The sequence below is a fragment of the Thunnus thynnus genome, chromosome 18, assembly GCF_963924715.1.
Source record: "Thunnus thynnus chromosome 18, fThuThy2.1, whole genome shotgun sequence".
In the NCBI taxonomy this organism is placed as follows: Eukaryota; Metazoa; Chordata; class Actinopteri; order Scombriformes; family Scombridae; genus Thunnus; species Thunnus thynnus.
This window is the reverse complement of record NC_089534.1, coordinates 16,928,912-16,947,601: the sequence shown is the minus strand read 5'-3', so window position 1 is coordinate 16,947,601 and position 18,690 is coordinate 16,928,912. Positions and strand designations below refer to the sequence as shown.

Below are 18,690 nucleotides of genomic sequence, written 5' to 3'. Positions count from 1 at the left end.
CACTGTGTTGACCAACTTTGTTTACACGCATAAAACAGCAAGAAGTAATGGAGAAAAAGGGTTGCGGGGCCTTCTGTGATCTCAGTGTCCTCCTCTGAAGCCCTCGACACAGATGGTCAGTCCGTTGAGAGGAGATCCATCATGTCTGACAGTACTCAACGCCCCTCTTAACATTAGTCCAAATCAAGAAAAACAAAGCCATGTGTTCAGGAGACATGGGTCACTCCTCCCTGGTTCTATCATTCTCTCACCTTGGACCTGACCAGCATCTCTCTATCCACACCAATGATTATGTAATTATGACACACTAGCAAAGGTCCTAATGATAAGCACACCAACCAGATGCTTTTTTTTCCAAATTAAACTAATTTCAACTTAGTTCATATCAGTCTTTGATGAGAAATTGTGGTACATAAGTATTTTGGTGCCATGTATGTACATTTGTTATAAGCATATTACATGCCTATGGGTCTAATTTATATGTTTATGCTGACTTTTCTTGATCTTTTATAATACTACTATAGTATGAGGCCATGAAGAAGAATTTATAAGAGATATACCCAAGTTCTCATACTACAAGACAGGCTGTAACATTACTCACATTTCTGAATCACATACAGACTATCAACAAGTGAGTAGCAATGAAAACTTACGGATTTGGATTTTCTTAGGGTCTAACTTGCGGACTTCGCCCTGCAGATTGTGCAGCCGCCCCTGAATCCTGCAGGATCTTCTGAACACCATCCCTGCCTCCATCTCGATGCCCAGGAAGATGTCGCTGGCATGTCGAGAAAGGTCGGAAAGTTGGTAAATTATGCTGGTCAATGTGTGACAGCTAACCTCATCCAAAGACGAGAATAAAACAGGTTTCCGCAGTTTGCGTCTCCCGGTTTCGTCCCCCGGTATCCAGCCATCCCTCGCCGATAACCTACTAACACGCCGCGGCTCAATGCTCCTCTGATGAAAGGGCATGTTTATTTCATACCAATAACTCCAGTGGGACCGAAAACTGTTCACGCGTAAACTTCACAGCTTTAAAACAAACCCGCAAAGACGCATCGCCGTCCGGTAGCCCGTGTTGTTTGCGAAGCAGCATAACCCTTCAATCCCGCCATATTTTTGTTTTTCAAAGCATGGGACTTTGTGCTGCTGTACACTGGAGACGTTGCATCCCAAAGTCTATTCAAATTCAACCAGACAGAGTGCAGGCTGGGGAGAGGAGGAAAAAAAACACAAGGAAAAGTAGGGGGGAAAGTACAAATAAAAACCCGGAAAATACTACAACCACCTGTAGCAACTGGAGCCGGAGCCACTTATACAGAGGAGAGTTTACCTGCCTTCCTCCGGCCAGTGGAGCGGACTGATGAAAACCAGGACCGGAGCTCTTCCAGTCTGGAACAGGAGTGAAGACCACCAACAAACTGAGAGGAAACTTGGAGGAAATCATGAGACTGAATGCAGTCAATATTTTTTTGTTCATTTTATGTCTATTTAAGACACAATATGTCTTAAAAAGTTACTCTTTCATTTGTGGAAATCCAACTGAAAATTATTTCATTTTGGGACGAAAGGAGGACTAATTTTCTTAATTAAAATTTAAAGAAATGATTGAGTGCCTTTTCAAAATATGTTATGTTTATAATTAAGATAATAAATTAGGGCTCATTTAATCGGTATTTTAATGGGTATTTCCAAATTAAATGTAACAATAACAGATACGTTAGTGATAAACCATTAGAAAAAACGTTCTTAGATTCTATTAAACCTCCCTTGAACCCATTGTTTTTGTACAATATTATGTAGTTTTAAAATTTTTAGCTTTAGTTAGTTTTTTAAAAACTTAAGTACATTAATTTCAATGTCTTTAAGAAATTAAAGACATTAAACTTACATGCTGTGATTTGCAGAGATGTGACATAAAGGTGTATTCCCTGTACCGTTAGCGCTAGCTACGTTGACGTTACGTTATAGCTAACGTCAATCTAGCAAAATTACAGTGCAATTTTGTTTTAACTAGCGTTATTTAAATAAATTAGCTAGATTACTTAGTGCCATCTTGTTAGTGTAAGTGTTACAAACCTGTTAATTATATTTGGTGTCTCGTGAATGGTTTGGAAAACTTAAGTTTTCTTAAATTTAAAAAAAATGAGCCGCGAAAGACGGCGCTTTCCTTCCTCACGCTAGCTAAAAATCTGAGTTAGCATATAATTTTACATAGCAAAACGTAGCTATTAAAGAAAGAGGGTAGTAACCCATAGCCACCAACTACTATGAGAAAACAATACCAGGGTATTTTAGTTGTTTGGCCATACCTTTTAAAATAACCCTCTCTGAACACTTGTCTGTGATTTATCTCTCCTCTCTTGTAAAAGGCATGTTTGTCCAGGGCCTGGTTCCAGTCCACCGCCTGGCATTCCCACCATTGCTCTTTAAATTCCACAGAGGGAGCAAACCCTCATCATCAATGAGATACCATTTGCCCAGCTCGGTTTTAAAATATGCAAGCCACAACTGCAGTAGTCTTTCAAATATCTGGATAACAATGTGCAGTTGGCACATGTGTCTTTGCAGACTTTTCTGTGCCCCCTGGTGTCTTTAAGGGAGCACAGCAACTTAACGGGTGCCTGTAAGATATTAAATCCAGGAAAGTATTCCAGCTGTCATGTTTCTCATTACTAAGCTAACTGGAAATCTTCAAATTCCTCTCCTCCTGATATGTTCTCTGTGGCAATAGTTTAACGAGTCACTCAATTCTTGGACGTAAAAGGCTGATACAGATTTCCTCGCTTTCCTCTGAACAATGTAACATCTTATGTGCATTTTTGGAAAAGACAGTAGGCAAGGTGGATTGTCTTTTTACACTTGAGTAACATCCGCATGTTTCCTTCCCTCAGCACAAAATGTGTTTGACAGGAAAGCAGCTTGAGGATGACACATTCATTACTGGTGGAAAAAGGAACAAGCCTGTACTGTTCAGTTGTTCCAAGGTCATTTTTTGATGTCCTCACATTCCAGATATTGACTTTTTTTCTGTTTAAATTTAATCTTCTGGTGCTTCTGTTGCTGTTTAAAGGCAAGGCAAAGAGCCCAATGTTTGACAATGCACTGCAAAAAAACCCCAAAAAATACATAATGTGTAATCAATAGCATTAATTAAAGGACAGAATCACCATTTTTTAAAACAATAGTCAGGTCCAGATGAACACTGAAATAGGTTTTTCTTGCAATAATCATTCCTCCTGCTCATACTGGTCATAAGAAGATCCCTTCATAATGTATTTACAATGTAAGTGGGGCCAAAATCCACAAGCCTCCTTCGGGGCAAAAATGGTCTTTATAGTGCCAAAGTCCCTCTTTCTGTTACTATAGTTCCACTGCAGAGCAACAGGGAAATACTGTCAGAGGGAACACAAAGGGGGGATTTGATGATAAAAGGCTTTATATAAGCTTCAGATAAACTTTTAAATGCATTTTTGCACAAAATTAATTTTGGCTTGTGTCACTTAAATTAGCCTAAAAGCACACTTGAAGGGGATCTTTTAATAGCCAGTATGAACAGTAAGAGTAAAACCTCTTTCAGTGTTCTTATGGGCACCGGACTGTCGTTTCAAGACAGACTTGAAAAATTGTGAACTTATCCTTAAAGGCTTGTTGGGACTCTTCAATAGAATCATTAGTTTCATTAGATCCACCTGTGCTTTTCCTGCTATGACAAGTCAAAATGTCTCCCATGGAAGAGGTCTTAAAGACACAAACATTAAAAGCGAGATGAGAAGATATTAAAATAATTTTAAAAAAAGAAAAGTAAGCAAACTGTCCAGTCCTAGAGATGAACATAAGTTTAATCAAGATTAAATATATGCCCAAAAAAGAGATCTTCCGACTCATTAGAGATCCAAACAAGTCAAAACAATACAAAAAGATGAGCATTTCTGTTTCTGTCATATCAATAGTCTTACAGTTTCACACCTCCTACAAGTTTTTGGACTTTCATTCGGGGTAAAATGTATACATATATCTCATTCACCATATTTTTACAGTGCATTGATCCTCAAAACCATAGCCTTCTTCCACATCTAAAAACCCATACATAAACTCATTTATAGAATTATTTACATACAAGGCTTGAACAAATCAACTCAAACCATTTGGTGAGTAACAAGAAACTTAAGAAAAACAAAACATCACACATCAGAAGATATGGGAACTTTCTTGAACTTTATAGCTTGGGTTAAGCCATAGGTAGTGAGAGTTTGTTACACGAATCACTGAATGGATAGGAGGCAGGAGCGACCTCTTAATTAAATAATATGACAAACTGACACTGAGAAAAGGACTTTGCTCAACTTGCAAGTTACTCGCCTCTCCTCTTTTGTCTTTCAGGTTTGGTTACACACATAAAAACATACAAGTGAAACCAAATATATCTGACACCCACCAAACACATTCCCCATTCAGCAACCATCGTTCAGATTTAGACGGAACACAGTTCATACAGCACTGCTGATAATGCACCTGGGTGGTAAGTACAACAAATCATGGAAATGCAACATGAAGCTGAACAGAATGACTTAATTGTGACAATGAAATTCATCTTAAAAATTTTGATGATACAACTGAGTTAGTAAGCAAGCACATCATCCAAGACACAATATTAAGTCTAGATCATCTCAGTTTATTCACAATACCATATTTGAGATGACAAATTGAATTAATTCATACCAGGAACAAAAAAACGATTGAACAGCAACACTGTATTTCAGGTTATGGATTTTCGATTTGTGAGCGCTGAAGAGATGTAACAGCGTGTCATGACCTCTAAAACATCGGCGGTTACTGATCTTTGATTTTCTCGTGTGTCAGAGCTGAGTACAGCATCTCCAAACACACGGAATGACACAAAAAAACCTTCCCAGATTGTATTAACACAACATTTGTCCTAATACTAGCTCATTTTCCTTGATACTTTAATAAAGACGTGAGGAGCAAAAGATCTGGTCAGCTGATGATGTAACGTAATCTGTCATGTGGAGTAACCATAGAAGCAGGGACTGTAAAGTAGTGAGACAAAATGAAATAACATCCCATTCTAGGAGAAAGGGAAAGCAAATATTTATCAAGTCATTTGTTTTTAAACCTCTTATCCTGTATCACACACTGAGATGCTTGATTTGACAACCATACTTTTCCATGTTATTTTGTACCTATTCTCTTAACACCCATGTCTTCATTTAGAGTTCACTAAACAATGGAATGACTTCTTCCTTCATAAGTTCTGCCAGTAAACGCCGTAAAAAAAACAAACAACCCATTAACATATGTCTGGTGCACAATCAGAGAGGATTCATATATGCCTGTTGGCTAGGGAAGAGAATAACAGACTACTGTTTTTTTTTTACAACAAAAAGGATGATTAAGATTGTGTACACTGGTGTTTTTAATGTGTGTGAGACTTGGCAAAGACCAGAAGCTCTCTGTGGAACAAAAGGCATAGTGTTATGAAGTACATTTGCAATGTAATTTGATTTTCAACATTACATTGTCTGTGTTCTCGTGGGATAAACAACCACCATTACCGCTGAACAGGAAACGCTGGCTCAGAGCGCTGGGCTCGCCGCGTTTCCGTTCGCGGTTATGAAAGCGTCATTCAGGGCAGAAGCAGCCGCAAGGCCACGCTGGACAGTGTTGGGCTGAGGCGATGACAGGAGAAGAGCCCAGGGTGAAAAGTGGTAAAATACAATATAAGAGCAAAGTCCTATAGCCTGATCTACGTGAGCGCAGCAAGGTCAGGTGGTGAATATACAACAGGAGTAAACACTCCTCTTCCAAGGGCTTGATGACAAGATTTAGCATGGGTGTATCATGGGACACGCATACACATAAAGTACATACATATTAGTCCAATCTCCAAACCAGGGCTCCAGATGTGTCTCTTTGTCACCCTCTGGTGGCTGTGTCCAGAATAGATCTGGTATCACTTTCTCCTTCACGCACGCACACACGCATACAGGCTGCCATCACACGAATCTCCACCTACACACACACACACACACACACACATATATATGAACATACACACTCCTTGGCTCCCCCTGTGTCTGTATTCAGGCTTATCTGGTGTAGTAGACTCTGTAGTAAACACTCTTGGAGCGCCAAAGTGAATAGGAGTTGTCAAACTTGAGCAGGTACACTCCACGACCGGGGTACTGGTGGCTGCCAGCATACACCTCCTCGTGACAGTCCCGCCGGTACACCGGCACAATCTCATCCACTTGGGGCTTCCCTGCCTCCTTCTTTGCCTTCTCCTCCTCACTAGGAGGATCACCTGTGGGCACAAGAGCAACAAATAAAGTTATGGAGGAAAGCAGGAGAGATTAAAATTTGTGAATTGCACACAGAGGGCTCCTTTTTGACACTTTTGCCATCATGATAAAATGCTATCATTAACTTTAATATGGCTAACAACATCATGAACCTATTTCAGATGCAAAACAGAGTGCAAAACTTGCATTTTACCGAACGGATACATGAGGTTTATGACTAAATGTGACACAGACTTTTATACACAACTGCTACATCAGCATACATTTTGAAGTGAAGTTTAGAAGGCCTGGTATATCTGTTCAAGGCTAATGTTGACCATAAGCCAACAAGACCATGCCAATCGTGTTGCACAATATTGCCATTTTTCATTACTATTCACACCATTGCTTTGCTTTCCAATAAAAACTATCAGGACCTCTCCTCTGCTCCAGGGAGTGCCTGTGGATGTTTAACTATGGCGTAGACAAGTTCTGAACATAAGATAAGAATAAAGCATTCTCGTTCAAAGCAACACATTTCTTCTGTGGAAAAGATGGAAGTGTAAATAACCACAATGACTTGAATACATCATAAATAGCAGAATATGATGAATAGCATTTATAGCAAATAATAAAGATCATAAAGGGAATTGTGACCCATATATACCATTTTATACCCAATAGTGAAACTGAGGGAACAGCTAGCAAAGTTTTACAATCCTGGGAAAAATTGATTGTTGTGGGTGTTGGTCTGTTCTCAGGCACCAACACCCACACGCAGTAAAACTGACTCTTCAAGATGATGTTTTTTTAACCAGGAGACGTAGATCTGGTGTTTCTGCCACACCTGAACATATTTCAGGCAGAATCACTGCAGAACCACTCACACATGCGCCTCACCTTCATCATCATCGTCCTCATCACTGGACTCTGACACGTGCACGCTGACCGAAGCAGAGGCTGCATCTGTCCATTCGAAGAAGACCCCAAAGCCGATGTCATAATAGTCCGTGGCAAACTCCCAGAACAGGTAAGAGCCTTCCTCGTGGGTGGGTACGCGCACCGTCACCACCTCGCCGCGCCCCACCGTGATCACGCTGTCGGCGTCCTGCCGGATTTTCTCCTTGAAGTCCTTGATCTGTGGCCGCGTCCACATGGAGGGAGCAGCTATGACTGGTGGGGAGTCCGCTGTTATCGGAGGGACAAGAGACTTTTTGAATGTGTTGTAAAAAATTTGTTTATGTTGTGTGTGTGTGTCAGAGAGAGAGACCATGCATGTGCAAATGTGACTAATGGCAAAGAGTTTTCTTCTGCATACACAGCCATCCAATCTTTCCTCTAAACATTATTTTGAGAGTGAGCAGCAAGCCACAGTGGATTAGTTCAGCTACGGATGTATGTTTTGGAATGAGGCGATGGTCTCGTTCATTTCTGGTGCGGGTGCTGACACTTCTGTAAGTGTGGATGGATGACACCTAAACCAGCAGACTATCATGTGTCATTTGTTTCAGCTCTCCTCCTCCCTGCCCTCCAGCTCACATCAACAAGGACGCAGCAGGTAAGAATCAGGTTTCAGGTTTGGTATAAAGCTTTGTTAGTGTGACAGAGATCTATCCTTCTCTGTTCTGTACCCATTAGCTGCACAACAAGGACTATTGTAGATTCTTTATGGTCAGGTCAACAGTTACTCCGTTAACAGTGTGTTTATGATTCGTTTTGTTTTTTATGAGGCAAACATAAAAACAGCCCACAAACCTAATAAAGGCCCGTTCTCTGAGACTTCCTCTGCCGGCTCAGGCTCAGGCTCACGGTCCATGCTCTCCGAGTACGAGTCCGACTGACCTCCGTTGACTGTAGGGGCTTCCTCTCCAGCTGGTGGTGGAGCAGCACATAATGGTCCCGCTGCTGAGGCGGGAACGGGCTCACCGCTGTTGAAGTTACTGGCTTCCAGGGTGGCCTGCATCATCGAGTCAGCCTGCTGCTGCTGCTGCTGCTTCTGTAAGGCCGCCTGGAACAAGAGGAAGATGATGCTGAGTAACAACATCAAACTAGAGACATAACCCAAGAATGTTCTGTTTCTACCACGTTGTTGGATGGAGCACAGACTCCTGCTATCATGACATCTGTATGCATGTAAAGCTGCATCATTATGGCATAAATCTATAGTCAAGATGAGTTTGCACAATACTAAACTCACAATTCAACAATTTACCTTGATTATCTAAGGAACAAATCTTTTGTACACATGAAGAACAGTGTTCAAAATTACCATTTGACTGGCGCCCTTTTTGGCATGTCAAAGGCTTTTTTTGCTACTTAACTCTTTACTTGGGAATGATTCGTCACATTACACCATGACATCAGGGGGAAAAAAAACACAAATACACACACAAACAATATGCATGAAAGTCTGTCAATCAGTCACTGAATACTTCCTACCTGTTGCTGGGCCAGCTGGACCTGGTAGAGCTGCTGCATGTACTGCTGGTAATGCTGTTCCTGGAGCTGACGGATGAGGCCCAGCTGTTGTTCAGGGTTGTTGGGGTACTGCTGGGCAGCATACTGTTGGAACTGCACGGCTGTCTGAGCGTTCAATGCCGCCATTATCTGTTGTCTGGGAAATAGAACAGCGAGGGAGAGTTGGTGAAGATGGGAATACAGAAGACAGAGAGGAGACGATGGTGACAATGGAAAGTTGTTTGGTTTTAACATAGAGAGAAGGGATGCAGTGAGCAGGGAGATTGTCCGGTGTGGATCAAGTTTCAGCCAAGCACCGACTCTGCTAAAGTGACCAGCTTGACAAAGAATCTGTTGCAGTTTCAGAGCTGAAAAGATAACATCCCTGTAGATGTCAATGTGAGGGGAGTGTGATGATCATGTAGAAGTCAAATCGATATATTGGTATCCCAAGCACATTATGCAAAAATACACACACACACACACAGAGTGACACAGACACACATACTTCTGCTGTTCCACCCGTAGCCTCTCCTCCTCTGCCTGTCTCCTTTCTTCTTCCTCCCTCCTCAGCCTTTCCTCCTCCTCAAGCCTCCGTCTCTCCTCCTCCTGCCTTTGTCGCTCCCTCTCCTCCTCCTCCTGCCGCTGACGCTCTTCATCTTCTTTCCTGGGTAAGCGCAAAGAGACAAACAAAGGATATAAAATGATGGGAACTAGAAGTATTCATACACCATCTGTCAAAATATGAAATGTGATATATTTTTATTTTTTTGAGAAAATTATGACAAATCATTCTGCAGCTTGCAAGAACAGACAAGGGACTCTAACAAGGTCAGGTATAACCGGTCCACTCAAAGTAAGTGCTGCTTCACAGCTTTGCTGGCTGCATATAGGACAAATGTAGCCCAAGTCTGTATTTACACACTGTAGCTGAGGGATCTCCCTCAGGGGAACTGAAGTGAGCACCTTACCTTTTTCTCTCCTGCTCTTCCTTCTCAATCTTGTGTGAGGTGACGTACGGAGCAAAGAGGTTACAGCACTTGTTAAGCAGCTTGACAAACTCCACCATGGCCTCCTCCTTCTCCATGTTACCCAGGGAGGCCCACTCTTTCCTGTGCACAGAGCGAAAATGGAGGTGATGGAGGGGACTTTTTTTACATGCTGTGGCATCATTTTATGATCACAAAACAATAGATATTTATATCTGTAGCATTTGTAACAACCATTTTTTCTTTCTCAGAACAAAACAGAAACTCACTTTTCCAGCCAAAAGCATTTTTTCTGATTTAATTGTAAAAATGTTAATTGGACTGTGTCAACATTTCATTTCAAGTTTCCCGAAACACAGAAAAATTACTAGACTAATGTCTACCAGAGTTCGAAGGTCACATGCACAGGCACGCACACACACATACAGATATCTGCTGGGGTTACCTGCGATCGTTGCCTAGGACATCAAAGAAGCCAACCTCTGGTGAAGCATCTGGATTATAGGGGCCGAGTAACACCTGTTTGTGCAGAGCCACCAGCCGAAGCTTCTCCTCATAGGTCGGGTGGAAGGCCTTACCATCTTTATCTGAGAACAGCAATTTGGAAATAGTTTGCATTTATTTGTTTTTATGTCTTGCAGTGAACAGCGACTGTGAATACTAAAGTAAACCTTTGTGTTTTTCTAAAACAGTAGTAACATATAGGGTGTCATATTCTTGTTCCAAGACTATCGAGTGAGGTACTTAACAACTGCACTGATAATTGTGCCCTTTGTCCTTTTCAAACACAATGGACACTACATAATCCAGTAACACCTCATGGAAAGATCACTTCAGTCACACTTAAACTTTATACTGAAGTGAGTCAAGAAGCAATTTATGTATATAAGAAAACAATTAGACCTAACCCTACCTGACAAGAAATACAAAGAGCAGATTACTATCACACAGAAGGGTAACTAGGCCCAAACCTGTTTGCACAGTCTTCACTAGTTCTTTGTTCCAATAAAAACAGTTCAAACTCCCAGTGTTCAAAATGGCTTACGTGTGTTCAGGAAGTGACATTTGACACAACCATTGACATTTTAGTAGATTTTTTTGTGAGGTTAATGACTCCTACTGTTTGCATGCTATTTCTTATTACATATCACTTGGCAAGATGAACCAAGACTCAAATAATAGCCTAGTTCCAGACAGCTAAATCATCTCCTACATCTCACATTTGTTCAGTTATTCAAATGAATGAATCAAGTGAAAAGAAATGGCAAGTCTGATTATTAGGCTACTGAAATAAGGGTTTAAACATAAATCAGGACATGTAATAGCTGTTTTTTTTCCTCCATTTCGATTTCATTCTGTTGTCATTTTACAAAAGCATATGTTTTTCATGCTGTCTTAAAGATAATGAAATGAACTCTGTAAAGGTGGGTAAAGCACCCCAGTTTATATGCATATAAAGGATACTGATCAACTTACACTTCCTTAATAGACTCACGGTTGTAGTAGTAGCAGCGTGATTGGTATAGATAAAGAGGCAACAACTGAGCTGTTAACAGGCTAATGGTCACAGAGACTACAGCCTAGTGAACACTAAAACGTGGCCTTAAAAACACTGTTTTAAAAACATGGACTTAAGACTAAGAAACGGTTTTTAAGCCCAGAGGTAACTTTAATTAAGCTCACACAGCAGGAACACTGTCAGCGGCCAGTGGGTTAGTTTAGAGAAAAATCCGAGTTACCAGCCGACTTGCAGGCTCCTTTTAGCTGCTGCAGATGCTGGGCAGGGCGTGTTTCCCTTCCAAACAAATCATTATGAGCATTATCGGGGTGGGTAGAGCCTTTACATTACTGGAAGGTGGAGCAGGCGCATGACTTCCAGACTCATGACATGTCAAGTTACTCTTCTCAAACCCAAAGCAGGGGGCACATAACACAAGTGAGGCAAGGCGGGTGGAAATGTGCAGCGACCAGAGGCATACACACTTGTTTTACCCTTTAACAGCTTGTTAGCAGTGTGTTGGCTACTCGTGAGCTAGCTGTGGAGCTAATATAATATTGCGGCTGACAGCGGCTGACAGCTAGTAGCTAACGTTAGCAAACGGCTAACCTCGGCCAGCGACGTCTCACCGTTCAACGGTCGGTTCGAATGCGAGCCGTTATGATGCGTTAAAAATGTAAGATTACAATTAACATTAAATACCTTTAAAGAATTTAAGGGCCATTCCGTAGAGCTCCTGCAGAGAAAAGCCCCATTTCCTCTCTATCGCAGATTTGGCAGACTCTCCATCTTCGCCTTCGTCGGCACCCGGCGAATCGGTCCCGGGTTCCGTGGGCTCGGGGTCCGGCTCTTCAGCCTGGCTCTGCTCACCCTCCGGGTCCGGACTGAGGGTGAGGCCGTCGATAGAAACTTCGAGCCGGCTGGAAGAAGTAGCACTGTCGAGGTCGCCGCTCTGAACCTCTGTCGCCATCATGTAGACTGTCAGCTGAAGCAGCCACGTACCTACTTCCGTTTAGACTTGGCGGAAGTTCCGGGAGATTTTTTTTTTTTTTTCTCGATGTAAATAATGACGAAGCCGATAAATAAACATATTCATTAAGTTATATATCTCACCAACAAACTCGTCTCAAGATTTGTAGATATCGATAACATATGTGATTTTTGTAAAAATGAAGGAGACAATTAATTCATGCACTTTTTTGAGCAAATTTTATTTCATTTATTGTGTGTGTATGTGTGTGTGTGTGTGTGTGTGTGTGTGTGTGTGTGTGTGTGTGTGTGTGTGTGTGTGTGCGTGTGTGTGTGTGTGCGCGCGCGCGCGCGTGTGTGTGTGCGTACGTGTGTGTGTGTGTGTGTGTGTGTGTGTCATAGGCTACTTTCGGGGGCAAATTTTAGACTACAGACCAGTTAATTGGAGAAAGGCAGATTGTTTGGTTAGGTTAGGATTAGGGGTTCAGCAGGTAGTGGTTATAAATCTGTGTAATGTCCCCAAAAATGACCCAGAACAACGTGTGTGTTTTCAATTTCATTAAAAAACCAGCATTGTGAGGACATTTCTGTGTTGTAAGGACATTTTGGCCAGTCCTCACAACTTCAAAGGGTTTAGGCATTTAGTTGTGATGGTTAGGGTTGGGGTAAGGGGCTAGGGAATGTATTATGTCAATGAGTGTCCTCACAAGGGTAAAAAGACAAACATATGTGTGTGAGTTTGTCTCGTTTTGCTTTATGTTTTTGTGGGCTTGAACTATGAATAGTATAAAAACACTTTTAAAAGGCATAAAGATTGGCTTGTTTTTCTTTTGATCCATTGAGATGCACAGTATTTTGATTATACTATTATTATTATTATTATTATTAAACAGCCATGAAACCTCTTGAGTCCTTATACAAACAAACTCTAAAAACTCTGGACAAAAAGCCAATGCATTTCCATCACTGTAGGGTATTGGAGAAATACAATTTAATTAGCTTTAAGAATTTTAGATTATTCTCAAATTTGTGCCTAGTTTATAAATTTTTAAATGGTTTGGCTCCTCCTCCACTATGTGACTGTGTACACTCACTCAGTTAGTTCTATTAGATCCTCCAGAATATCCTCTATACAAGAGTATAGTGTGACGATACATTTCGTCACACTGCATTCGGGCAGTCAGCTTTCTCTGTGAAAGCCACAACTTAGTGGAATACCCTACCTGATGATATGAAAAGCTGCAGTTCAATCAATACATTCAAAACCAAATTAAAAAATCTGTGAAAAACCACTCAGCTCTGTAACCACTGAATCTAAATTTAATATATAGTCTTCTCATTAATGCAAATAATCTTGCTTTTAATTTAACAAGTTTACATTATTAATTTCTAGTTGATATTATGGGTGTATGTGATGTGCTGTTGTGTGTAGCTTTGTATTTTGTATAATGTGTTCTGTATGTTTTTTGCTTTGTACTGTTTGTTGTTGTGCTGTTGTATGTTTTGATTGTGGGTGACTGCAGATGTAAATTAGCTTTGAGCTAACTTTGGTGCAATACATCATTTATGTTAAAAACTGTACACTGTCCCGATAGATAAATACAAACTGTGATTCTCATTGTTAAACTGACATTGTTTTCTCTTCTCATGTGCCATATTTCTCAATAAAGATATCAAACAAAACTGAAGACACAACTAAACATCTATTTTATGTCAGAATACATCAGGATTCTGGAGAAAAAAACATTTTGAGGATCGTTTTGACATTCAAACTAACTATTCAATTAAGCTGGAAGCCAAGGATGTAACACTATACTGTGAAAACAAAAAGCAGAAAGTTCATCTTTTCATTTTTCTGGGAAAATTTCACATCCATAAATCCAAGTTCTTGAGGTCTCACCCATCGTTTGAACTTTTTATAATTGAATTTAGAAAGGAATTCAGATGATTGTGAAAACAGCTTTCTCAAACATGAAAGAACAAGAAGAAAAACACATTTTTGGAGCGGGACTTCAAGATTATAAAAATAATCCACAGTGTCCAATAATTCACAACTATTACATTGAGCTATTCAGCTTGTTCCAACTCTTTTTCTGCTTTTCTGCTGATTTACAAAGTGAAATATTCAAACCAGTAACTCCATGTTTTTCTAGCTCCACTATTCCATCAAAATAAAATATTCTAATTCAACTTCTAGTTTTATGCGTAATTTTATACACATTTTCCCAAGATTCAGCCTGATATATTTGGAATCTTTTAAATCTTTGGGATCTCCATTAAACTTTTCTGTGGGTTTAAAAGAATTTATTTACTGTCATTATTCTGTTTATTTCTTTTAGAAAGTATGGCTATTTTTTACCGTAACATTCACAATTCTGTTCATAATCTGTGTACATAATAACAACAACCATCTCCATAGTTACACTCAACCAATACTTTTGATAATATTTCTGCAGCTTTACACAATGAGCACATTTTATTAGGAAGCCATTACTGCAGCTCTATAAGTCAAATCAAATACACAAGCACTGAACTCATAACAAAGGCCCATAAGACAGCTGAGATTTTAACATATCCCTGCAAACTTGTGAGGATAATTTACCTGTCTGTCTGTTAAATGTATAGTGGTCAGGTTAAACTGTGGGTTAAATAGCGGTCAGCCTTTGAAGGTGTCGATATGCTTTTGTTTGTGTCTACAGAGGGAGCTGCTCACTGGAGATGGCCAGTACAAATCCACAAGTGTTTTTACTGTTTGATGTTTGACAGTGCAGCCTGCCAACTGCAATATCTGCATTAATCAACTTAGAACTGTCTTCTTTTAATCTCATTTAAATGTAAAATCTCTACCATGAGCTGCCAAGAGGAAAATTATAACTCAATACAAACACTAAATGCAAAGGTGCCAATTCATTATCTGCACTTGCAATGCTGAATTCCTACTTTTGTTGGCTATGACTAAAGAGCTTTGTTGCCAGAAATGAATGTATGAAGAGTACAGTGTTAATTTCTTGATCTGCTTTCTGATCACCGCCCTGTTACAAAGGATCAGGAACTTCAACAGCCTGATTTTAGCATAGCAATCTGGTCTGTGCACACAGGCAATACCCAATTAGGGGCCACTAGACAAAGCAAACCTGTGAACTGTGAATGACTCTACCAACAAGCACATCCTACCTGAACAATGCTGCATGTGTCAAGGTACAGAGATCAATAAGTGCTGTTGTGGATGTGAAATGACATCATGGCTATCCTGTAATTTTCACACAGAGATGAACAAGAAATTTACCAGATGTAACCTTAAGGTCTCTTTCAGGAGCGTAACTGACTTTTAAATCCATTTTAGCTAAAAATCCAATGTACTTCACAATGACTTCAACCCAGTTACAGCTGTATTCCATAAATCTTATAAATGGGGGATGTGGTTAAAAGTCTTGCAATCATTTTATGTTTTCAGTTTGTATTGCAGTAATGATGTGAACCCACACCCAAAATGTAATAAATTATTGCATATATGCAAAATTCATTCAAAATATGGTCATAAATATGACTATCCCATGTCATTCCTGCAAATCTTGTCCAAATACATGGGAACAAATTAGTGTGTCTGTGGTGTTACCTGACCTCTTGACTTGATCCCCCATGAATCAAATGACCAATTCAGTAACAAGTGCCCAAGCCTGAGTACTTTTGAACTGAGGTTTGTGTATTGAGATAAACTTTGTTGTCACTGAAAGGGGAGCAGGAAGCATTTCCTTCATACATCAGATTTGAGGAGCAGACCTCGGAGGACTTGAACATTTTTCAGTTTATATATTCTTTGACATTTTATCATAAGTGAGAGATACAGCATCAAAAAAGCAAACAACTATGTAAAATCATATATAGCCATACACAGAAATTGTAATCTAGTTTTCAGGATATAAGTCAGACTAAATACATTTTGATCGAGCAATGTGGAAAAAAATATTTATTTATTTAATTATCCACTATACTTGTTTTGGAGACATATACTAAACAAATATACTCATTATCAAATATACAGTATTTCATCAGATATGCATAAAGCACATCCCTGCATATAGAAGTGACCATATACTGTATATATAAACATATGCTGTATAATATGTTATATAATTTTTTTTTCCTCTGTTAATTTTGTAAGGAACATTTTTCGTTATTATTATTAACCGAATAGATCATTAGAAACATTAGAAACTTGTATATATTTCTGTTATTATTAAGCAACAAACTGCAGCCCTTGAGAGCCTCTGACCCGTTGAGGAAATGGCAGTTTCCGACGGTCTCTCTTTGAAGGCTACAGGTCCATTATTGCTTCATCCATTCCAAAGCGGATAAATGTTTTCTCTGTCGATGTGTATTGAGCATGCAGATTCCATTAAAACCCCTTTAAAAGAGACCTGAGGCCGCTCCACCGTTCAAGGTGTGATGCCTTCACACCTCCGCCGGCCTGCAGACGTCTGAAGTTGCTGCACGGCTGCTGCAGTGCCAGCCGGCACTGATGGCTGCCCCATTCACACATCCACACAGCATCACCTTTGATCACCGGGGGGATTTAAGCCCAGCAAGTCCGGCACAGGTCTCAAACTCAGTCTGAGACGTTGAGGATCATGTCTGCTGTTCATGGAAATCTGCGCGTCGGGGATCTGAATCACTTCCAGATGTATCATGAAGGAGCTCTGCAGAAGAACAGCATGGTGAACTCAGGTTGGTGGCTGACAATGCTGGGATTCTTACTTCATTTCATACGCTTCCACTGGCTAAACTGGCTTTGATACTGATTTCAGAAGTTTAGTCACAGAAAAATAACGCCAACACTTCTGATTCTGTGCGTATTTTACGCACAAGTCCAGTTTCATTTCTCTTTGACTCCGATTTATCTGGGTTGTCAACTAAATAATTTGTGTTTTGTTTCCAGATTACGGAGCCTCAGATGTTACAAACTACTTCAACACTGCAAACTCTGTACCGAGGGCGGATAAATGTGTGGCAATACTGACTCACAGGAGAAAGAGGACCAACTTCACCCAGCAGCAAATTGAAGTGCTGGAGAAAGTTTACTCAGACACTAAATATCCTGACATCTACCTACGAGAGAGACTGGAGGCTCTGACCGGGCTGCCAGAGTCCAGAATTCAGGTAATGTCTACTTTAAATGCCACATAAATTAATCCAAAATTGTGGTATGATTATTTGAATAGGCAATTTGATAAAAAATGATAGGGGAATAAATGTAGCCAGATAAAAAAAAAAGAAACAAGATCAACCTCGCTTTTGTAACGTTACCATAACGCTTCTCTTGTTTCCCAAATTCCAGGTGTGGTTTCAGAACAGAAGAGCAAAATCTCGTCGCCAAGTTGGCTCATCAGTGTCCATGAAGGTCTCCAACCCGCCCTCAGCCTTCAGCCAACTCCAGAGCAGGATGGGCCCCGAGAAAGGTGATTATTACAGCCATATTTTCACTCTATTTTGTCTTCAAATCCACTTTTTTCCCACTCTGGCATCAAGTGTACTTGCTCAGCTGTAGTTTTTGTCCCTCCACATGAAAATGTAGTCCTTCCATTTAAGTCACATTTACCAATGAATATGGTAGTTTGTTATTGAAATATCTTCCTTAATGTATTTTTACACCTGGTTTAAAGTCACCCAAGTTTTCATAAGTTGCTTGAAAAACTTAAAAAATGTAAAACTTAGCCATGTTTCTTAATGTTATTCTCTTCTTGCTTTTTCTTTCAGTTTATGACAACCACCATGGTGCTGAGGCACACAGGGTGGGAGGATTTGGGCTAGAGGACAGTGTCAGACCGACAATGCACCAAAACACAGAGGACACACACAGGACCAGTATACCAACCAAACCCAGCAGCTACGAACACACGCCTGTCTCCTGCATCTATGACAAGGAGGGAACCAGAGTGAAGCCGGAGCAGATGCAGCGCCATGAGCTGAGTGTTAACGTCCCCTGCTGTAATGTCCATCTTTATCCCAAGGAGAACGAGCATCAGCCCACAGTCCAAGCCCCCATCACTGGAAACCAGGGTTCAAAGGTTCTGGTGGAATATGACAATTTCCCACCTAACAAGACCATCGGACCAGAGATGAAAGTGGTGATCCCTCCCATCCCGACCCAGAATAACTTCAGCAGGTCGTCACCAAAGGATACCGGGTGTCAAATCCAGTACCAACAAGTGAGGGCCACGGGGGACAGGTTCAGTCACTTCTCTCCGATCCATGCCACTGAGGCGCAGGACTTTACTGATTCAGACTCTGACTGGGAAAACGAGGCCATGGTTGGCTTTGGTGGTTTTATGTGATGTATCATAAGAGCTGATATAAAGAAAGCTACATGTATCAGAAGAGCTGGTATACAAGTTGTTTGTGTGCATAAAAATATTGTTTTATTTATTGTAAAATTGTATTAAACTGTTGGTTGGTTTCATGTGAACCGTACTTGTAA

General features: G+C 40.5%; 3 protein-coding genes across 12 annotated transcripts in view; 1 reads left to right on the top strand and 2 right to left on the bottom strand.

Annotated features, from left to right (window-relative positions):
* Positions 1 to 2,592, bottom strand: part of nhsl1b (NHS-like 1b) — a 112,159-nt gene extending 109,567 nt beyond the window's left edge. For 4 of the 10 annotated variants that reach the window (XM_067573327.1, XM_067573325.1, XM_067573336.1 and 1 more), the window contains exon 1: positions 654 to 1,327. In XM_067573327.1, the coding sequence (XP_067429428.1) occupies positions 654 to 972 (319 nt within the window). In that variant the 5' untranslated portion in view covers positions 973 to 1,327. The other 6 variants (XM_067573324.1, XM_067573330.1, XM_067573331.1 and 3 more) reach the window with 6 other exon arrangements.
* Positions 2,593 to 3,816: 1,224 nt separating this feature from the next.
* acbd3 (acyl-Coenzyme A binding domain containing 3) lies at positions 3,817 to 12,266 on the bottom strand. The gene is made up of 8 exons (XM_067571955.1): positions 11,949 to 12,266; positions 10,194 to 10,335; positions 9,731 to 9,871; positions 9,268 to 9,426; positions 8,742 to 8,916; positions 8,058 to 8,310; positions 7,203 to 7,490; positions 3,817 to 6,325 (listed from the first exon to the last, which is right to left on the bottom strand). The coding sequence occupies exons 1-8, from the start codon at positions 12,217 to 12,219 to the stop codon at positions 6,111 to 6,113; spliced, it is 1,644 nt and encodes a 547-aa protein (XP_067428056.1). The 5' UTR covers positions 12,220 to 12,266; the 3' UTR covers positions 3,817 to 6,110.
* A 4,213-nt stretch (positions 12,267 to 16,479) lies between these two features.
* On the top strand, positions 16,480 to 18,609 carry mixl1 (Mix paired-like homeobox). Its single transcript, XM_067572622.1, has 4 exons — positions 16,480 to 16,940; positions 17,152 to 17,372; positions 17,551 to 17,671; positions 17,970 to 18,609. Exons 1-4 carry the CDS (start codon positions 16,844 to 16,846, stop codon positions 18,545 to 18,547), a joined length of 1,017 nt encoding a protein of 338 aa, XP_067428723.1. The 5' UTR covers positions 16,480 to 16,843; the 3' UTR covers positions 18,548 to 18,609.
* The last annotated feature ends 81 nt before the right edge of the window (positions 18,610 to 18,690 follow it).

What these genes read in the sequence shown, in the direction of transcription:
- mixl1 (XM_067572622.1), top strand. Translation starts at nt 16,844, where the DNA reads ATGTCTGCTGTTCATGGAAATCTGCGCGTCGGGGATCTGAATCACTTC. An exon ending in TGCCAGAGTCCAGAATTCAG is followed by an intron (nt 17,373 to 17,550) that starts GTAATGTCTACT and finishes CCCAAATTCCAG; the next exon opens with GTGTGGTTTCAGAACAGAAG. An exon ending in CAGGATGGGCCCCGAGAAAG is followed by an intron (nt 17,672 to 17,969) that starts GTGATTATTACA and finishes TTTTTCTTTCAG; the next exon opens with TTTATGACAACCACCATGGT.
- acbd3 (XM_067571955.1), bottom strand. Translation starts at nt 12,219, where the DNA reads ATGATGGCGACAGAGGTTCAGAGCGGCGACCTCGACAGTGCTACTTCT. An exon ending in GTCCTAGGCAACGATCGCAG is followed by an intron (nt 9,872 to 10,193) that starts GTAACCCCAGCA and finishes CTCTGTGCACAG; the next exon opens with GAAAGAGTGGGCCTCCCTGG. An exon ending in AGAGAACGGGCCTTTATTAG is followed by an intron (nt 7,491 to 8,057) that starts GTTTGTGGGCTG and finishes CTCCGATAACAG; the next exon opens with CGGACTCCCCACCAGTCATA.